Consider the following 20,060-nt stretch of genomic DNA (forward strand, 5'->3'; position numbering starts at 1 on the left):
GGACAGCAGGCAATGGTATGTTGATAAACGGGGTTAAAAGTCAGGTTGTGAGTTTCACAAACAGGAAAAGTTCTCTCAGTTTTAATTACTGCGTTGATGGGGTGAAAGTTCCTTTTGGGGATCATTGTAAGTATCTAGGTGTTAATATAAGGAAAGATCTTCATTGGGGTAATCACATAAATGGGATTGTAAATAAAGGGTACAGATCTCTGCACATGGTTATGAGGGTGTTTAGGGGTTGTAGTAAGGATGTAAAGGAGAGGGCTTATAAGTCTCTGGTAAGACCCCAACTAGAGTATGGTTCCAGTGTATGGGACCCTCACCAGGATTACCTGATTCAAGAACTGGAAAAAATCCAAAGAAAAGCAGCTCGATTTGTTCTGGGTGATTTCCGACAAAAGAACTGAGAGAAAGAAGAAGAGCTGCTCGACTAAGTGGTATGTTCCGAGCTGTCAGCGGAGAGATGGCGTGGAATGACATTAGTAGACGAATAAGTTTGAATGGCGTTTATAAAAGTAGGAAAGATCACAAATATGAAGATAAAGTTGGAATTCAAGAGTACAAACTGGGACAAATATTCATTTATAGGAAGGGGAGTTAGGGATTGGAATAACTTACCAAGGGAGACGTTCAATAAATTTCCAATTTCTTTGAAATCATCTAGGAAAAGGCTGGGAAAGCAACAGATAGGGAATCTGCCACCTGGGCGACTGTCCTAAATACAGATCAGTATTGATTGATTGATTGATTGATTGATTATCATCCCACAGTGAGGTTAACTTAGGCATGTCAAATCGGTCAGATTTTTAAATCCCCTCTCCCTTCCTATATTTATGTGGACACGTCTATCCCATGATACCATATCAACAAAGAATTGATCAAACACAAATAGAGATAAAACAAGTTTATTTTTCTCATAAGCAAACAAAAGAACAAAGTAATAGACGGGGAATTCTAAATAACTGTGCGAGAAAATCTCACCTCAGACGAAAACCAGGAAGTCTCATCTGTTACGTATCACAGAAACAAAACAGGCACGCAATAAGGAAGAAAGGAGCTTGTTTCAAATGAAATTAGCGTTCTTATAAAAGGCTTCTTTGAGTGCGCCATATTCAAATCGAAGTCAGCTGTCAGGCCTGTCACATGTCAACAGAGATAAAAGTGAGGTTAAGTTTGTTGATATACTGACGGCGTTTCGAAGCTGTCGTTAAAAGCTGCATCTGTCTTTAGGTGTGATAATGGAAAACAGGACAGTAAAATGTTTAATTGACAGACTATACTGTCAAGGTGTACGCTTTGAATCTGGAGCTATACAGGATTGTGGTACACTTCTTGACCAATTATTCAAGGTAAGAATAATAGGCCTATTAATTTCTGATGTACGTCTGTTGTCATTCAAAAATATACTGGTGTTGAGAAATCATGTTAATTGACTATATCACACCATTATGGTGCAAATAGTTCATTTTCTTACTCTACTATAGCCAAGGAATGGGATTCGTGGGTTGTCGCGAGACTCGTACCCACACTCGTACCTTTTTGGATGTGGAGGTTTGGAGGATGAGAAGATCCTTTTAACCATGGCCTTTACCTTGAAGACGGTTGTAACTGCACCACTAGGCGTACATGATCTATACAAAGAGCATGTAAGATCTTGGTAGGGCCGAATTTAACTACTACAACAGGTCAGAGTCCAAATTGCGTCCCACTTCTCCAAATTTGAGAAGCCAATATTGCAATTAAATAATACAGTAGAATGACTAAGGAAAGATATCAAATAATAATAATAATTACACAATTGACAAAACTACTGTACACCGGGCGAGTTGGCCGTGTGGTTAGGAGCACGCACCTGTGAGCTTGCATCCGGGAGATAGTGGGTTCAAACCCCACTGTCGGCAGCCCAAAGATGGTTTTCCGTGGTTTCCCATTTTCACACCAGGCTGTACCTTAATTAAGGCCACGGCTGCTTCCTTCCCATTCCTAGGCCTTTCCTATTCCATCGTCGCCATAAGACCTATCTGTGTCAGTGCGATGTAAAACAAATAGCAACAACAAACTGTAGTACGCGAACCTTTTCTTGAGCCCTGAGCTCCATAGTGCTGAATGTGAACTAGGGCTCAAGAAAAGGTTTGCGTACTATACTTTACTCAATTAACAATAATATAAATAGCCTACAAGATTAATTAGCAGGATAGTGGCTTATGTCTTCCTTTCCACGAACCTACTACGCTGGCGTAGCAGGGGGAGTGGTGATACTCCCACGTGGCGCGGCCCAGGTGGTGGATAGGGGGGTCCTAACCAGCTTGCCGGCGGACTTGAGAAGAATAAAATACCTCTCGCGGACCAAACACACTACCCCCTGCGGGTGGGGGACGCACGTGTAGAATACATCTGCGGTATCCCCTGCCTGTCGAAGAGGCGACTAAAAGGGGCCCAAGGGGCTCTCAACTTGGGAGCATGGGTTGGCGACCACGAGGCCCTTACCTGAGTCTTGGCATTGCTTCCACTTACTTGTGCCAGGCTCCTCACTTTCGTCTATCCTGTTTGACCTCCCTTGGTCAACTCTTGTTCTTTTCCGACCCCGGCGGTATTAGAGTATTCGAGGCCTAGGGAGTCTTTCATTTTCAGCCCTTCATGGCCCTTGCCTTTCTTCGTCTGTTACTTCATTTTTCGAAGTGATGGATCCCTTCTTTCTTCTTCTTTTTTCTCTCTCTCTACCCCCTGTGGGTGGGGGACGCAGACAAAAAATACACCCACGGTATCTCCTGCCTGTCGTGAGAGGCGACTAAAAGGGGCGACCAAGGGATGATTGTTTTAGAACCATGAAACTACTTTTGATTAGTACTTTCATGTTGGGAACACCATGGGTCGCCTTTACTTGCGAGTAGTGCCACTATATTAGGTACACAATAGGTTTATGATTCGTAGCAGCAGTGGGTGTGGACTGTGGGTTTCCAGTACCCGTGAGTCGTACCCATGTGAGCAACGCCACGGGTTTGGGCGTAGACTGTGAGTTGTACCAGTATATGAGTGACACCGTGGGTCTGCGTTGCCTGTGATTGGTACCCACTATGTGAGGAACACCACAGGAATACCGGCGTCCGTGATTAGTACACCTAAGTGAGGAACCTCATCGGTTTGCGTTGGATGTGAGTTGATAGATGTTGATAGGGAATCTGAAATAATTGTTCCGAATGAGTAAATTTATAATGCCAATACAAATGGTCCGTTATTGGACATTATAAATTTTCCAGCTAACTCATTCCTGGTTGCCAGCGTTTCGCCCTCGTGTGCTTGGCTGGGCTCATCAGTTGGTACCTAGCACACCCACCAAGACGCTGGCCAGTGCATACCGTGGAGGCCACTGCGTAGGCTAATTGTAGCCACTGGCAGTGCCAATGCACTATGAGAGACTTTGTCTCATTATCAAAAATTGATGCCTGCTTGGCCATCAGATGATAGATGTTGATTCCCATAGGGAATCTGAAATAATTGTTCCGAATGAGTAAATTTATAATACCAATATAAATGGTCCGTTATTGGACATTATAAATTTTCCAGCTAACTCATTCCTGGTTGCCAGCGTTTCGCCCTCGTGTGCTAGGCTGGGCTCATCAGTTGGTCCAATAATGGACCATTTATATTGGTATTATAAATTTACTCATTCGGAACAATTATTTCAGATTCCCTATGGGAATCAAAATCTATCATCTGATGGCCAAGCAGGCATCAATTTTTGATAATGAGACAAAGTCTCTCATAGTGCATTGGCACTGCCGGTGGCTACAATTAGCCTACGCAGTGGCCTCCACGGTATGCACTGGCCAGCGTCTTGGTGGGTGTGCTAGGTACCAACTGATGAGCCCAGCCTAGCACACGAGGGCGAAACGCTGGCAACCAGGAATGAGTTAGCTGGAAAATTTATAATGTCCAATAACGGACCATTTATATTGGTATTATAAATTTACTCATTCGGAACAATTATTTCAGATTCCCGATGGGAATCAACATCTATCATCTGATGGCCAAGCAGGCATCAATTTTTGATAATGAGACAAAGTCTCTCATAGTGCACCGGGAATCAACATCTATCATCTGATGGCCAAGCAGGCATCAATTTTTGATAATGAGACAAAGTCTCTCATAGTGCATTGGCACTGCCGGTGGCTACAATTAGTCTACGCAGTGGCCTCCACGGTATGCACTGGCCAACGTCTTGGTGGGTGTGCTGGGTACCAACTGATGAGCCCAGCCTAGCACACGAGGGCGAAACGCTGGCAACCAGGAATGAGTTAGCTGGAAAATTTATAATGTCCAATAACGGACCATTTATATTGGTATTATTATATTGGTATTGGATGTGAGTGGCGCCATTGTGTGAGAAACACCATAGGTCTGCGTTACCTGTACGACGTACAATACTTGTGAGTAGTACCGTAATGTTTGGAACACCGTGAGCTTATGCTACCTTTGATTAGTACCGCAACTTGAGAAATACCATGGTTCTCCTTTACTAACGATAAGTGCCATTATGCGGGATCGTTGACATAGATATTAGCCCATTTAGACAAGCATCATTGATTCATGATTGGGCTTTGGAAGCAGTCCCTTGGTCAGTAGTATTGTTTTTGGGAATGTGAGGCACTGCGCGTCTTATCCACTGATTGTTTTAAATTCATATTCATCAGTTCATTCCTCATCATCATGTTTTGAATTCTGGTCAGTGGATGATTTTTTATTATTATTTTAAAATTATAATCGCGTTTCGTCTCATTTCGTACCATAGGGACCGATGACTTAGATGTTAGGCCCCTCTAAACAACAAGCATCATCATCATGTCTTCCTTTTTCATTAGTAAATTTGTCTATACAATCTTCATATTCTATTCTATTCATATCTCTACATAACTGCTTTTGTAGGATACAATCTAGAAAATAGAACTCGGAGAATTAGAGCAGGTGAAGTTCCACCAAGCGTTTTTGAGTTTGATATGAACGTAAATAGTTTTTAACACTCACAAGTGTCCGACTCGTTGGTTGAATGGTCAGCGTACTGGCCTTCGGTTCAGGGGGTCCTGGGTTCGATTCCCGGCCGGGTCGGGGATTTTAACCTTCATTGGTTAATTCCAATGGCCCGGGGGCTGGGTGTTTGTGATGTCCCCAATATCCCTGCAACTCACACACCACACATAACACTATCCTCCACCACATTAACACGCAGTTACCTACACATGACAGATGCCGCCCACCCTCATCGGAGGGTCCGCCTACAAGAGCTGTACTCGGCTACAAATAGCCCCACAAAATTATATTAACACTCACAAGCGGTGAGCAGTTAGTAGCAGGAGTAGATCATTATATACACATTCAGATATAAGTCCTGGAGGATTTTTGCTATCAGAAGTTTGTTTAAAAGTAGTAACTTTGGAAGCTTGCTTTTTCATTCTTCTAAGAGAAAGGATTTCAGATGAATATACATTCTGTTCCAAACGATTGTCTGATCTTTGATATCAGCAGTTTGTCAGCTGATTTGTGGATTTCATCAGGATCAGTTTCTGTGAAATTTGATAAGACTATTGACAATTTTTCCAATATATCTGCATAACTGCTTTGTAGGATACAATCTAGAAAATAGAACTCGGAGAATTAGAGTAGGTGAAGCTTTATCTGAACCCAACCAACCTGGACCTCTGTTGAGGAAGCCAGGCTTTGCTTGTCACAAGTCAGGACCAGTGGAGCTCGATAGCTGCAGTCGCTTAATTGCGTCCAGTATCCAGCATTCGGGAGATAGTATGTTCAAACCCCACTGTCGGCAGCCCTGAAAATGGTTTTCCGTGGTTTCCCATTTTCACACCAGGCAAATGCTGGGGCTGTACCTTAATTAAGGCCACGGCCGCTTCCTTCCCACTCCTAGCCCTTCCCTGTCCCATCGTCGCCGTAAGACCTATCTGTGTCGGTGCGACGTAAAGCAACTAGCAAAAAAAAAAAAAAAAAAGGGACCAGTGGAGAGTGATAGAGGAGTAACACCTCTTTAAAAAACCTCGGGTCGCCTGCCCTGGGCGATAGTACCTTGTAAGGGGCCCTAACCAGGGTTACGGTAAAGAAGTCAACGGCAGTGAAGGCGGAAATAAAATTTATTGGTACGGTGGAACTGGCAGAATGGGCACCTGGCAACTGAGGTTACCAGTAGCAACCTACTGCATTGTAGGAAGAGGAGGGATCCTCAAAGGCTAAAGGAACATCCCTGACAGAAAAGGCAGCCACCCAACAGGCTGCGAAGGGGCAGACCCCCTGTTGGTTGTGCGCAGGGGTGACTTCTCAGCCATATAAAAAAATAAGTAGTCACGAAAATGTCGAATATATGTAGAAACCGTACAGTCTCAAGGGTGACGACCAAGCAATGGACACGGACTAATGTAAGAATGGCTACGTGAAATGTAGCTACTAAGTTAGAGCAGGAGCTTTCATGAATGTGAAAGATCAACTGAGGAAGTACCAGATAGGAATAGCAGATTTGCAGGAGATTAGGTGGAAGGAAACAAGCAAGATTGATTCGGGGGACTACACAATGTTTTGTAGTAGTTGTGGGACAGCTAATTTTGGAACAGGCTTCCTTGTACACAGAGCATATAAGGCGGCGATATTGAACTTTGAACCAATTAATGGCAAGATATGCACATTGAGAGTTAAAATGAAATTCTTCTTTTCTTAGTTGTTTTATGTCGCACCGACACAGATAGGTCTTATGGTGACGATGGGATAGGAAAGGCCTTGGAGTTGGAAGGAAGCGACCGTGGCCTTAATTAAGGTACAGCCCCAGCATTTGCCTGGTGTGAAAATGTGAAACCATGGAGAACCATCTTCAGGACTGCCGACAGTGGGATTCGCACCCACTATCTCCCGAATGCAAGCTCACAGCCGCATGCACCTGACCGCACGGCCAACTCGCCCGGTATGAAATTCTTCAATATGACATTGATCTGTGCTCATGCTCCAACAGAAGGAATGACTGATAAGGTTAATGATTCCTTTTATGAACAGCTGGAACGCACATATGATACAGTTGCTGAAAATGATGTGAAAGTGATTCTAGGAAATATGAATGCCAAGGTTGGAAGGGAAACCGTGTATCGGTCAAATGTGGGAAAGTATAGTTTACATGAAGAGTGCAATGACAACGGAACGAGGCCGGTTGATATTGTGGTAAGCAAAAAATCTCGCCATAAGCAGCACTATTTTCTCACATAAGGATATACATAAAGAAACTTGGACGTCACCGGATGGAACCACAGTCAATCAGATAGATCATGTGCTTATTCAGAGAAGGCATGGCACAGATATAAGGGATGTTAGGGTGATGAGAGGGGCAGATGTTGATTCAGACCATTATATGGTGGTGGTTAAGTTCAGACAGAGAATATCAACAACCATCTATAACCAAGTAGAAAGGGATAAAAAGTTTTTTTTATTTTTATTTTTATAGTGGCTTTATATCGCACCGACACAGATAGGTCTTATGGCGACGATGGGACAGGAAATGGCTAGGAGTGGGAAGGAAGTGGCCGTGGCCTTAATTGAAGTACAGCCCCAGCATTTGCCTGGTGTGAAAATGGGAAACCACGGAAAACCATTTTCAGGGCTGCCGACAGTGGGGTTCGAACCTACTATTTCCCGAATACTGGATACTGGCTGCACTTAAGCGACTACAGCTATCAAGCTCGGTGATAAAAAGTATAACGTAACTAGAATCAGCACCAATAAAAAGGAAAGAGAGGAATTTCAAAGAGGAATGAAATAAGCAATAAGAGCTATAACTGTTGAGAAGGAGAAAAGCCCTGAGATACATTGGGAAAAAATGGAAAGAGCAATACGGCAAACAATGGACTCCAAGCTGGTTCAGGAAAACAGAGATAAGCGAAAGGAGTGGTATGGTGAGGAATGTGAGAAGGCAATAGAAGAACAAAATAGTGTAAGGAAGAAGATGATGCTTCAAAAGGATACACGGGCCGCCAGACAGAACTATAAAGAAAAGAGAAGGAAAGTAAAAACTATGTGTAGAAGGAAAAAGAGAGAATTTGAGAAAAACAGATTGAAAGACATTGAAGAATGTAGAAATGAAAAGGACGTAAGAAGAATGTTTAGAGGTATAAAGGAGATAAAACAGGGATGGCAGCCCTGTACAGCAATGTGCAGGGACAAAGAAGGAAGGATGATCGGAGATGAAATGAGAATTGTTGGAAGATGGGAAGAATATTTCAAAGAATTGCTGCAATTGGATGAAACCCAGGAATGGGAAGATGAGGAACAGGGGAAACAACAGGTCAGCTGTGAAGAGAAAGAAGAATCAACATTGGAAGAGGTAACTGAAGCTGCAAAGGAGATGAGAAATAATAGAGCTGTGGGAGGAGATACCAGGTAAAATATTCAAGTATGATGGTATGGAGTTATTAAAGAAAATGCATAGATTGATAAAGAATATTTAGAGAAGTGAGGTAATGCCAACTGGAACACAGCCATTATTGTACCAATATATAAAAAGGTGATAGGACAAAGTGTAATAATCATAGAGGAATAGCGTTGCTTAATACAGCATACAAAGTATTTTCTAGGATATTGAACAACAGACTATGACCATATGCAAAAACCACTATAGGAGAATACCAGTTTGGGTTTTGGGGAGGAAAGAGCAACAACGGACCAGATGTTCACCCTCAGATTAAAATGGAGAGGTGTTACGAGTACAACATAATGGTTCACCAACTTTATGTGGACTTCAAGACAGCCTATGACAGTGTTAATAGAAGTGGGCTTGTTAAGGTATTAAGGGATTTGGGAATACCACAAAAGTTAGCAAGACTCATGAAAATGACGCTAAGCAACACCAGCTGCAAAATAAAAGCAAATGGCAGATATACCAATCATTTTCCAATCAATCAAGGACTAAAGGAGATTCTGTATCACGGACACTTTTTAATCTGGCACTGGAGGTGATCATGCGCAAACTGCCAAGCAAATTAGATGGCACTATATTCAACAGAACGTCCCAGAGTATGGCCTTTGCAGATGATATAGCCATGCTTGGGAGGAATAGAAAGTACCTGCTCGAGAACTACACAGTTCTGGGAAGAGGAGCGGCTACATTGGGCTTGATCATAAGTAAGGAGAAAACAAAATATATGTTAAACGCCAGAAATAAAACAAGGTGGAGAAGGACAGAGCAGTTTGAAGGGTTTGAAGGAGTAAATCAGTTCAAGTACTTGGGAGGAACAGTCATGGAAGATAATGTAGTACCAGTAGAGATAAAGGCAAGCGTAGCAGCAAGCAACAAATGCTATTATAGTTTCCATAACTTGTTGCAATCGTCAAACATCACAAGGCAGCTGAAGTTGACAGTGTATAGAATGATTATAAAACCTGTAGTTATGTATGGATCGGAAACATGGATAGTTACACAACAAATTAGAAATACTTTGGATGCATGGGAACGAAAAGTCTTGAGGAAGATATATGGCGCAGTATACGAGAAGGGTGGCTGGAGAATTAAGACCAACAAAGAGCTGTATGAGCTCTATAAGACTCCATCAATAGTTGCAGATATAAAGGTTAGAAGATTAAGGTGGTTGGGACGTGCACAGCGAATGGAGGAACAGCAAGTGCCAAGGAAGGTGTTAGTCACCAAGCCCGAGGGAAGCCGCTCAGTGGGACGACCAAGATTACGATGGCTGGACGATGTAGAGGTGGACTTGAGAAGACTAGGAATACAGAACTGGAGAAGGCTGGCCGCTTCGAGAGATGAATGGAGGAGACAAAGTGATCGACAAGGCCCAGGTCCTTCAAGAACTGTAGCGCTGGATAAGTAAGTAAGTAAGTAAGTAAGTAAGTAAGTAAGAAGCTTTATCTGATCCCCTTGTGATTAAGAGGGGGATCCCACTGGTAATTACAGATAAGGCTATTTACAGATGATGTTATAGTGTGTTATATTGTGAGTGATTGCAGGAGGATTTAAACAATGTTGTGAAATGGACAGCAGACAATGGTATGAATGTAAATGGGGTAAAAAGTCAAGATGTAAGTTTTACGAAGAGGGAAAGTCCTCTCAGTTTTAATTATTGTGTTGATGGGGTGATAGTAACTTATGAGGAACACTGTAAGTACCTAGGTGTTAATATAGAGAATGATCTTCATTGGGGAAATAGCTGGCTCTGTGGATCAGTGGTAGAATGTCGGCCTCCGGATCCCAAGATAGCGGGTTCAAATCCGGCAGAGGTAGTCGGAGTTTTGAAGGGCGGACAAAAGTCCATTCAATACTCCATGTTGTACGATGTCGGCATGAAAAAGATCTCTGGTGACGCATTTGGTGTTTACCCGACAAAATTCATTAAAATCTCAGCCATAGACGCCCAGGAGAGTTTCAGTTTACTCTGTCTGCCATCTAGTAGGCCTAGAGTAAAACAGAATGTCAAAATTGATGAGCAGACAGCCAGATGGCATCAAATTGAAATGTCTGCACGTGGTAGCTGAGGCCACATGATTATTATTATTATTATTATTATTATTATTATTATTATTATTATTATTATTATTATTATTATTATTATTATTATTATTATTATTATTGGGGAAATCATATTAACAAGGTTGTTAAGAAAGGTTACAGGTCTCTTCACATGGTTATGAGAGTATTTAGGGCTTGTAGTAAGGATGTAAAGGAGAGGGCGTATAAATCTCTGGTGAGACCACAGTTAGAGTATGGTTCCAGTGTATGGGACCCTCACCAGGACTACTTGATACAAAAACTGGAAAAAATTCAAAGGAAAGCCGCACGGTTTGTTCTAGATGATTTTCGACAAAAGAGTAGTGTTTGAAAAATGTTGTAAACATTGGGCTGGGAAGACTTGGGAGAGGCAAAGTGCTCGACTAAGCAGTATGTTCGGAGCTGTCAGTGGAGAGATGATTTGAAATGACGATAGGTGACAAATAAGGTTGAGTGGCGCTTCTAAGAGTGGGAAACATCACATTATGAAGGCTTGGAATTCAAGAGGACAAATTGGGGCAAATACTCATTTATAGGACAAGGAGTAAGGGATTTGAATAAATTATCATGGGAAATGTTTGATAAATTTCCAAGTTCTTTGAAAACATTTAAGAAAAAGCTAGGAAAACAATTGATAGGAAATCTGCCACATGGGTGACTGCCCTAAATACAGTTGATTGATTGATTGATTGATTGATTGATTGATTGATTGATTGATTGATTGATTGATTGATTGATTGATCATTTTCAATTCCTGGTTTAATTTCAGACTCTTCATCAAAGAATCTGTTATGCTTCTTAATTTGTTTAGGCCTACTTTCCTCGGTTTCTATCACTTGTTGATGTTTTGCATATTCTTCTCACCAAAACTTCTATAGATACCTATTAAACGACAATTTATTTCATTCAGGGAGGAAATTAGAGGGTTGTACAAATTTACCACCGTATCAACATCCATTTTCTCAGACTGTAATTTTGCTCTGACAGTGTTGAATCTTTTAAGAATAGCTGCCCTCACTGCAGCCATGAAACTCATTTCAGGAGAAATTAGTTTTTCCTAAATTCCTTTTGCTTCTTCTGTAGTGACCCATTTTTATAATCTTTTATAGGCTAAATTTTCGAGATTTAATAATGGCTTCTAAGTTACTGTTTAAACTTTTACAGGCAACTTCTTGAGCATACCATCTTGTTTTAGAAAGTGTTTTGAGAGAAATGTTTCCTGATGTGAAAAAGGATTTGAAAAAGATTCCAACGGTGAGTAGATGCTGAGAAAAAGTTATACAATTTCTGTAGTAATTTAAAAAAAAATGCCCATCAGTAACAATTTGCAACACTTGCTCCCACTAGGTATATCAAGGGAGTGGGATGAACATAGTATGAAAAATGCTAATCAACTGACCTCTTTGATTTGTGCTTGCAGGCTGGAATATATGCCAGACATATTTGCAGCATTGTCATAGGTTTGGCTCCAGCATTGCTTACGTCTAAACCGTGTGATGTACCGGGCGAGTTGGCCGTGCGCGTAGAGGCGCGCGGCTGTGAGCTTGCATCCGGGAGATAGTAGGTTCGAATCCCACTATCGGCAGCCCTGAAGATGGTTTTCCGTGGTTTCCCATTTTCACACCAGGCAAATGCTGGGGCTGTACCTTAATTAAGGCCATGGCCACTACCATCCAACTCCTAGGCCTTTCCTGTCCCATCGTCGCCATAAGACCTATCTGTGTCGGTGCGACGTAAAGCCCCTAGCAAAAAAAAAAAAAAAAAAAAAAAAGACGTGTGATGAGAGGAAATTCATTATGGCATTAGTCAGCTCTTTTCTGGCATGTCCAGGATTTTTCATGAACTTTAAAGAACGCTCTTCAAGAGACCCCTCTTTATTCCCATATCTGGTAATAAACCTCAATTGGTAATCCATGAGAGGACAGTTTCTTGACTGCATCAGTTACTCTCTGGAGTACACATTTACCAATATATGGAATCCACAATAATTGAATAATATTTGGATTCCTTCATTGAGTACAGATTTTGCCATAGGCCTAATCTGAACAAGTTCCTCGAAAGTCCCAAATGGTAAATACTACGGTCTTTCCTTTACTGGAATTTCCATATTTTGCTATGTGATCTTTCCAGAATGGAACAAATTCAGCTATAAGTTCTAGATACATTAGAAACTTTCCATTCTAACAAAGCCAAATACTTCATCTTCATCCCAGAATGGTAATCCATGAGACTACATCAGTTACTCTCTGGAGTACACATTTATCTATGTTTATCATTACCTTATAAATGAAAGAGGAGACAGCTGTCAACTCTGCACAGTTCACTTCTCCATCTTTTAAACATTAGCACACAGTCATGATAAAAGTGGGAATTCTCATGTTTCACCACCCACTGATTTCCATGCTTCCAGTCATTGAAGCCAGTTGTTGCAAATTGAAATGTCCCGCCTGAAAGGAGCACAAAAGACAGATCCTTGGCTGCAGGAATAAAAGTTTCATAATGTCTCCATTTAAAGGCTTTCTTTCAGACAGCACTTTTGTCAGGAATTGCTGTTTGTCTGGGTACACCTGGATAGAATTATAGAAATTGTTCCAAATTCTGTTTCACTTCACTTTTAGCATAGTAGTCCCTGGTAATATCATTCAAAATCAAAAAATTAGTGTTGTTTGGTTTTAAAATATCTTCATTTGGTACTAGATAGTTTTCACAATTTCCACTTCCACTTCCAACAGCAGAGCCAATGAAATGTTTGGCGAACACTTATCAAGGTTTTCTGTGTCATTACTATCATTTTCACTTTCATCAATTGCATGAGAGGAAGCCGAGTTATAGTTTGGTTCTGGTGGAGAAAAGAGTCTTATTTTGGTGTATGAGACAACAGTTCACCTACCCTCCTCTTCTCTCTTCTCTTCTGCTAACCTGTGATATTTTGCACCATTTGATAATTTTCGACATTCCATGTTGTGTATATAATATAAAAAATACATAAAACTCTCACAAAATGAATAAAAATGGCTCTCACTGTCATGGACTTTGTCAAAACTCTTGGTATTATAGGAAATTAGCAGCTTTCTGGATTCACCCAATGCCACGCGGTTATCTCTAGATGGTATTGATTCACCACCTGCTTGATTGAGTTGCAGCCCAAAGTCTTATCTTGATATCCATACACAGAACCAAGGAGTCTCTATTTCAACATTGTGGTGGTATATAATATTATTACTGGCCACTTTCTAATAAGCGGGATAAAAATTCCGTTATTCACATTGGAAGCTTTTGCTTTTGAATGCTACGAAGGGCACGCATTCCAAAATCTCGTTTTCAAACTGTTAGGCATTTTCATTTTTTCCACCCCATAAATTTGCCGCCCTGGTCCCGGGCTCATAAGGCCCATGCCTATTTTGTAAATTGATCTACCAGAAAAATTAAAAAAAATCCATATTACTCGGCAATAGGTCGTGATAAGCAGCGGATCTGTAACACTTGAAAATAATGATCACCATTAAGTAGCAAATACAGTGAAACCCTAAGAATATGCACACACTTTTTTTATCCGTTTAGTAAAAGTTTATTCTGAGGTTCCTGCACGTCTTGTATAAAGCATTTAAAATTTACTCCATATATTATGCTCAAATCCTGCGTATATGCTTCATTCATGGGTAATATCAATTAATTTTCAATAGGCCTAATGTTTGGAAGAAAAAATTAAATTTTGATTATTGTTCTTGTAATCAATATAGGATCTGTATCAGTGTGATGTAAAAAGCAAATTTAAAAAAATGCTATATAGCATTCCATCCTTTATTTGCTGGCTTTGCAAAGTATTGGTCCCATTACCTGTGCTCTTTAAGCCTGTATGTACAGTGACCGCTGTTTTGTTAACCCCCACCTCTGTCTCTCATTCTGGAAAATTTGGCTTGTTAGTTTCATGTTGTCCTTAGTGTATTGAAGTGCCAATGTGATTAAAATGAGTGTTAAATGAGAAGCACTTTCTTTGTCAGATAAATTAGAAATCTTAAGGAAGCACAATGAAAATACCATTCTTAATCTGAAACAGCTCACTGATTGTCAGCACTGAGAATAATAATAAATAAATAAATAAATGATTCAGTCACTACAATTGCATCATTAGGAGGAAGGATGTGGCAGAGGAAAGTAAAAAGTGGAAAACATGAGTGTTTGGAAAGGATTTCGTTTAAATGGCTTCTTCAGTCGATATTACTTAATAGGCTATACTTTCGGTGTCTGTTACACTATATGTACAGTTGGTTGTCTTCCACTTAATTCATGGCCCCTGTTACTGGGGTTTTACTGTATTTGTAGAGATTATTTAACATTGGAACACTCTATATCAGTTATTCTTAAATCTAAAATCCTATAGTCTTTATTCCTAATTTGATTTACTTGCTTCATATTCAGGAAGTTCAAAGATTCAAATAGTAGCTGACCTATCACTGATCTGTAGAGTGTGATCAAGTGCTGGATTTCATTTAAAAAATGGACGTTTGTTGTCACTTTCAGCAATAAAGTGGATTTCAGGGTACCGTACATATAAACTGTAAGTGTGTAGGCCTGCTGGAATTGATAATTAAAGAGGAATGAATCTGTTGGTAGAGTATCCACTTCGACAAAGACTTGCTCAGTGTGAGAGTAATTAAGTGCAATGAGACCACCACCATCTTCCTGTTAAGCATAATTCTATTGATACCGATTATTTCTGAAAACTGGAGACTTGGTTAAGATGAATGCATTATTATTGTTATTATTATTATTATTAATCAATAATAATGGGGGCAACAGAAAGAGCAGGTTATCAGAAATGTTGGTGGAAATTGGCAAAATCCATCAAATTTAGATCCTTATCTATTTACCGGGCGAGTTGGCCGTGCGGTTAGGCGCGCACGGTTGTGAGCTTGCATCTGGGAGATAGTGGGTTCGAACCCCACTGTCAGCAGCCCTGAAGATGGTTTTCTGTGGTTTCCCATTTTCACACCAGGGCCACGGTCACTTCCTTCCAACTCCTAGCCTTTCCTATCCCATCATCGCCATAAGACCTATCTCTGTCGGTGCGACGTAAAGCCACTAGCAAAAAAAATGTTATATTCTTGATAGAACATTGTAGGTCATGATCAGTTGAATTTGAATTTTCATTTCTTTTTTATTTCCTGCAGCAAATGGTCTATTCTGAGCCTACTTGACTGTCAGAACAGGTTAGGGTTTCACGGCTGGCATCACAATGATAGTAGAAGAAATTTTCTGGACTTATAAGCCTTGGTCTAATTGGTTAAAAAATGCCAGATGCAGTATCTAGTGAAATTCTGAAAGTTGGACTGCAGCATCCAAGCCTGAAAAATTTATTTTACTGTTGCACAGGAATAGTCCGGCCAGGTCCTTGGCTGAATGGTCAGTGTACTTGCCTTCGGTTCAGAGGATCCCGGCTTCGATTCCCAGCCAGGTGGAAGATTTTAACTGTGGATCTCTAATTCCTATGGCTTGGGGACTGAGTTTTTGTGTTTGTCCCAATACATTCCTCTTCATATTCACACAAAACATCACACTACTAACCGCCAGAGAAACATGCAATACTGAATACATCCCTCCACATAGGCTTGGCGTCAGGAAGGGGATCTGGCCGTAAAACCGAGCCAGATCGACATGTACAACTCATTTCGCACCCGCAATCCCACCAGTGTGGGGGAAAAATGGAATAATAATAAGAAGAAGACTATTGTACTTGAATGTACTTAATTGTCAGGCTAGAGTTTTTTCCATGCACTCAGCTTACCTCAAAAATTGTTCAGGAAGTATATAGAAGGACAGACCACTCTCACTTTAAAGGAAAACCTCCTCCATTTCTTCACAGTTTCTATCTTTGTGGATGGATTCTTTTCATAAGCCCTAGATCTTTTTCCTTTCTGATAAGACTAGTCTGCTTCCAAGCTTCATCAGTGGCACAGGTGTACACACACATTAACAAGGTATACTTAAGAGATATTAATTCGTGATGTGGGATGTGTTGGGGAAAGAGGAAGTCAAATGCAAATGAGAGAAGGGTAGGACAAAATGAAAAATGAGAGCCAGAGAGCGAATGCCGACATCTACTTCAATATGTTGGAGATAGTTTTGACCCCTGAATGGACAAAGTGGTCGTTGGAAGGCAGTATGTGTTTATACCAGATTCTGTTCTGATTCAAAAAGCAGGGAAGATCTAGGCATAGCGTTATAGGCAACCTTCATAAACAGTGGTCCTGTGACTTCCGACACCCTTCCAGATCCAGCCTGTAATCTCTTTAATTACTGCATGTGGGATGTAGACAAGGCAAAGGTAAAGGCAAAGTACATAACCCTGAGATTCACTCAGTCTACACTAGAAATAAGTACAAAGCAAATAAACATAATTTCAGTTTAATAATTTTTTTATCAGAAATATGAAAATTTATGTAGATTTTTATCTAAATATGCAGACCAAGTGCTGAAAGTCCTATTAATCTACATTGAAAATGTATTATGTGAAATGGGGATGAGAAAATGATGAATACCGTATACATTTTTACAGGTATTTTGCAGTACCTGTGCTTGCTTACTTATGTTCGGAGTGTTGTACTGACTTTCAAAATGATTTTTCTCATACTGAGTATGGTAGTTTCATGGACTGAAAAGCAGGAAGAAAATTATGTGCATGCTTACATAAAAAAAAAAAAATGTTAAAAGGACTTTTATACTTGTTCTATCTACATATGCTGTGCATGTCTGGTAAGTAACTTCTCTCCACCTGTCTCCTATACATTTGTAAAGTTTTCTGTTATAAGTTAGTATGAACATATGAAGGTACTGTATTTTGTTATACAAATGTTATGTCCTCTTCATTATCACTTCTTTGTCTTGATGTAGTCACTTTTTTTTCATACCAAAATTATTACTCCTTACTCAGTTATTAATAATCTTGTTTCTTTAAGGATTTAATAACTTATTTAATTTATTGCATTGCCTCACAAAGTTGTTCTAAATTTAAAATTTTAATTTTTAAATTAGAAAAAAATAACAAGTGAAGAATTTTTTTTCTCAGAATACAATATTGTACAATTTATGCTAACAATTTTTTCTATTAAACACACAGCTCATCCTTAATAAATTTATATTGTTTACAAAATTCTACTTATAATATCTCCTGTACTTACAAACATAGTCAACTCATATACAGTATGTGGAATTACTTCAAATAATACTATGCAACTGGTATAAGATTAAAATTTACATTGCATTTATTTACTTATTTATTTTTTACCCATTTTGAAACCTAAGTAGCATAATGACCTGCTGCGTCTTAACCAGAGCCCCTTTTGCCACCACTTTTCAGAGTTCCTGAAGGGCTTTCACAGCTACCGTAGCGGTCCCAGGGCCCTCAAAGTCCCCACTGTACTTCACCCCTACAGGCAGTCCCCCACTTCGGCTGTCCAAACTCCATAGACCAGGGGATGGAATTAATTTATTCACACACATTTTTTATTTATAATAACCTGCAATGGTCGAATGCCCTCTAACATTTCATTTATTTTCTCTGTTGCTGTTTATTCTCTTCTTGAATATCTGTACAGATTTTGGAAAAGGATCAAACACTACCCCTGGTAAACTGTTCCACTCCTTCATGCCCTTCCCAGTGAATGAAAATTTACCCCCAATCGCTTCTGCTAAAATTCCTTCTATGGTTCAGTTCTGCCGAAGCCTCTCACGGATTTCTTCCCATACTTCTTCTCCTGTATAGGCTCTGTATAATCCTATAAGTCTAGTTTTCTCCCTTCTCTTACTTAAAGTTTCCCACCCAAGTTCCTCTAACATGTCTGATACACTACTTTTACTCCTGAAATCCCTTGTTACAAATCTTGCTGCTTTCCCTCTGCACACTATCTATTTCTTATATTAGGTATTCTTGGTGAGGATTCCAAACACTGTTTGCATATTCCCATAATGCATGAACCATTCTTAAGTAACTCTTTTCTTTTAATTCTTTGTTACATCCTTTAAGTAGCCTCATTATGACATGTAACGATCTGTATGCTTTCCCAACAATGTCATCAACATGACCCTTCCAGTGCAAATTACTTTCAAATCACACATCTAAGTATTTGCACTTGCCATATTTTGGGATAACTACCTCATCCAAAGTATATTTAAATTCAGTTTTGAAGCTCCTGTTTGTAAATGTTGTAACAGGTGATTTGCCTCCATTAACCTTCATATTATTTTCTTCAACCCATTGTTGGATGCTCTCAAGGTCTCTGTGTAATTCTGAACAATCCTCAATGTTATTTATTTCCCTATAAACAATTATGTCATCTGCATACAATCTTATTTTCGATGTTATATTGTTCCCTAAATCATTTGCGTATATTAAGAAAAGTAACGGACCGATTATACTACCCTGTGCAATTCCCTTCCAAACTTACTCTTCCTGTGATACATTATTTCCTACTTTGACTTTCTGAACCCTTGAATTTAGAAATGTTCTTATCCAACGTAAAACCCTTATGTCCAATCCTATTCCCTCCAATTTCTTTAATAATATTCCATGTTCCACTCTATCAAAGGATTTGGAAAGATCTATGGTTATGCAATCTAACTGGCCTCCTGAATCCAACTGATCTGATATGTCCTGCTGAAATCCCACCAGTTGTGCCTCACAAGAAAATTTCTTTCTAAATCCATACTGGCTCCTCATGAACCAATTTTTATCATCACATATCCCTCCGATGTACTTTGCTATTAAACTCTCCAGTATTTTACAAACTATACTGGTCAGGCTATTATTATAGATTCCTTCCGTTCCTTTGGTATTTCACTATTATTTATGACATAGTCAAAGAGAAACTTTAAATAAGGCACTATGTACCACCCCATTGTCTTTAATACCTCCCCAGTAATTTGATCACTTCCTGCTGCTTTTCCTTGCTGAAGCAATTGGATTTCTCTGAAAATATCTTCATTTGTGAATGAGAAGCTTCTTGTTTCCCTATGTGTCTCTACCTCTCTAGCTTCTGTTACAGTTTCCAACCCCTGACAATCTTCTACTGAATCTCTGAATTCCCTACTAAATAGATTTGCTTTATCAGTATCTGTTGAATAGTGTTCACCCCCTTCTCCCACCATTGTAGGAATTTGGATTCCTTTTCCTTTTTGATTCCTAATATATGAATACAGCTTTTTCTATTTCCCTTTGTGGTCATTACCCTCTTGAAGTATGCCATTTATATAATTCTCTTTTGCTTCCTTTTTCACTCTATTCAGTTCCCTCATTAGCTGTTTTCTAATTTCTCTATTCTCCCTACTCTCTTTGATTTTCCTGTTTACTATTCTACATTTTTTTTTTAATTTTCTTATTTCCCTTGTATAATAAACAGGGTCTGAGGTCATTTTACCCTTTTTAACAGGTACAAATCTCTTCTCTCCTTCCCAAATGATTCCTTTAAATTTAGCCCAAAGTGTATCCACATTACTCCCTTCACTTATCCAACAACTGAATTGTGAT

General features: G+C 39.8%; 1 protein-coding gene across 1 annotated transcript in view; it reads left to right on the forward strand.

Moving 5' to 3' along the window:
* Positions 1 to 1,171: 1,171 nt before the first annotated feature.
* LOC136857962 (AP-5 complex subunit beta-1) overlaps positions 1,172 to 20,060 on the forward strand; it is a 185,897-nt gene continuing 167,008 nt past the window's right edge. The window contains exon 1 of the mRNA XM_067137099.2: positions 1,172 to 1,349. Coding sequence (XP_066993200.2) covers positions 1,239 to 1,349 — 111 coding nt within the window. The 5' untranslated portion in view covers positions 1,172 to 1,238. The remainder of the gene's footprint in view (positions 1,350 to 20,060) is intronic.

Source organism: Anabrus simplex, chromosome 1 (genome assembly GCF_040414725.1).
Source record: "Anabrus simplex isolate iqAnaSimp1 chromosome 1, ASM4041472v1, whole genome shotgun sequence".
Taxonomy (NCBI): Eukaryota; Metazoa; Arthropoda; class Insecta; order Orthoptera; family Tettigoniidae; genus Anabrus; species Anabrus simplex.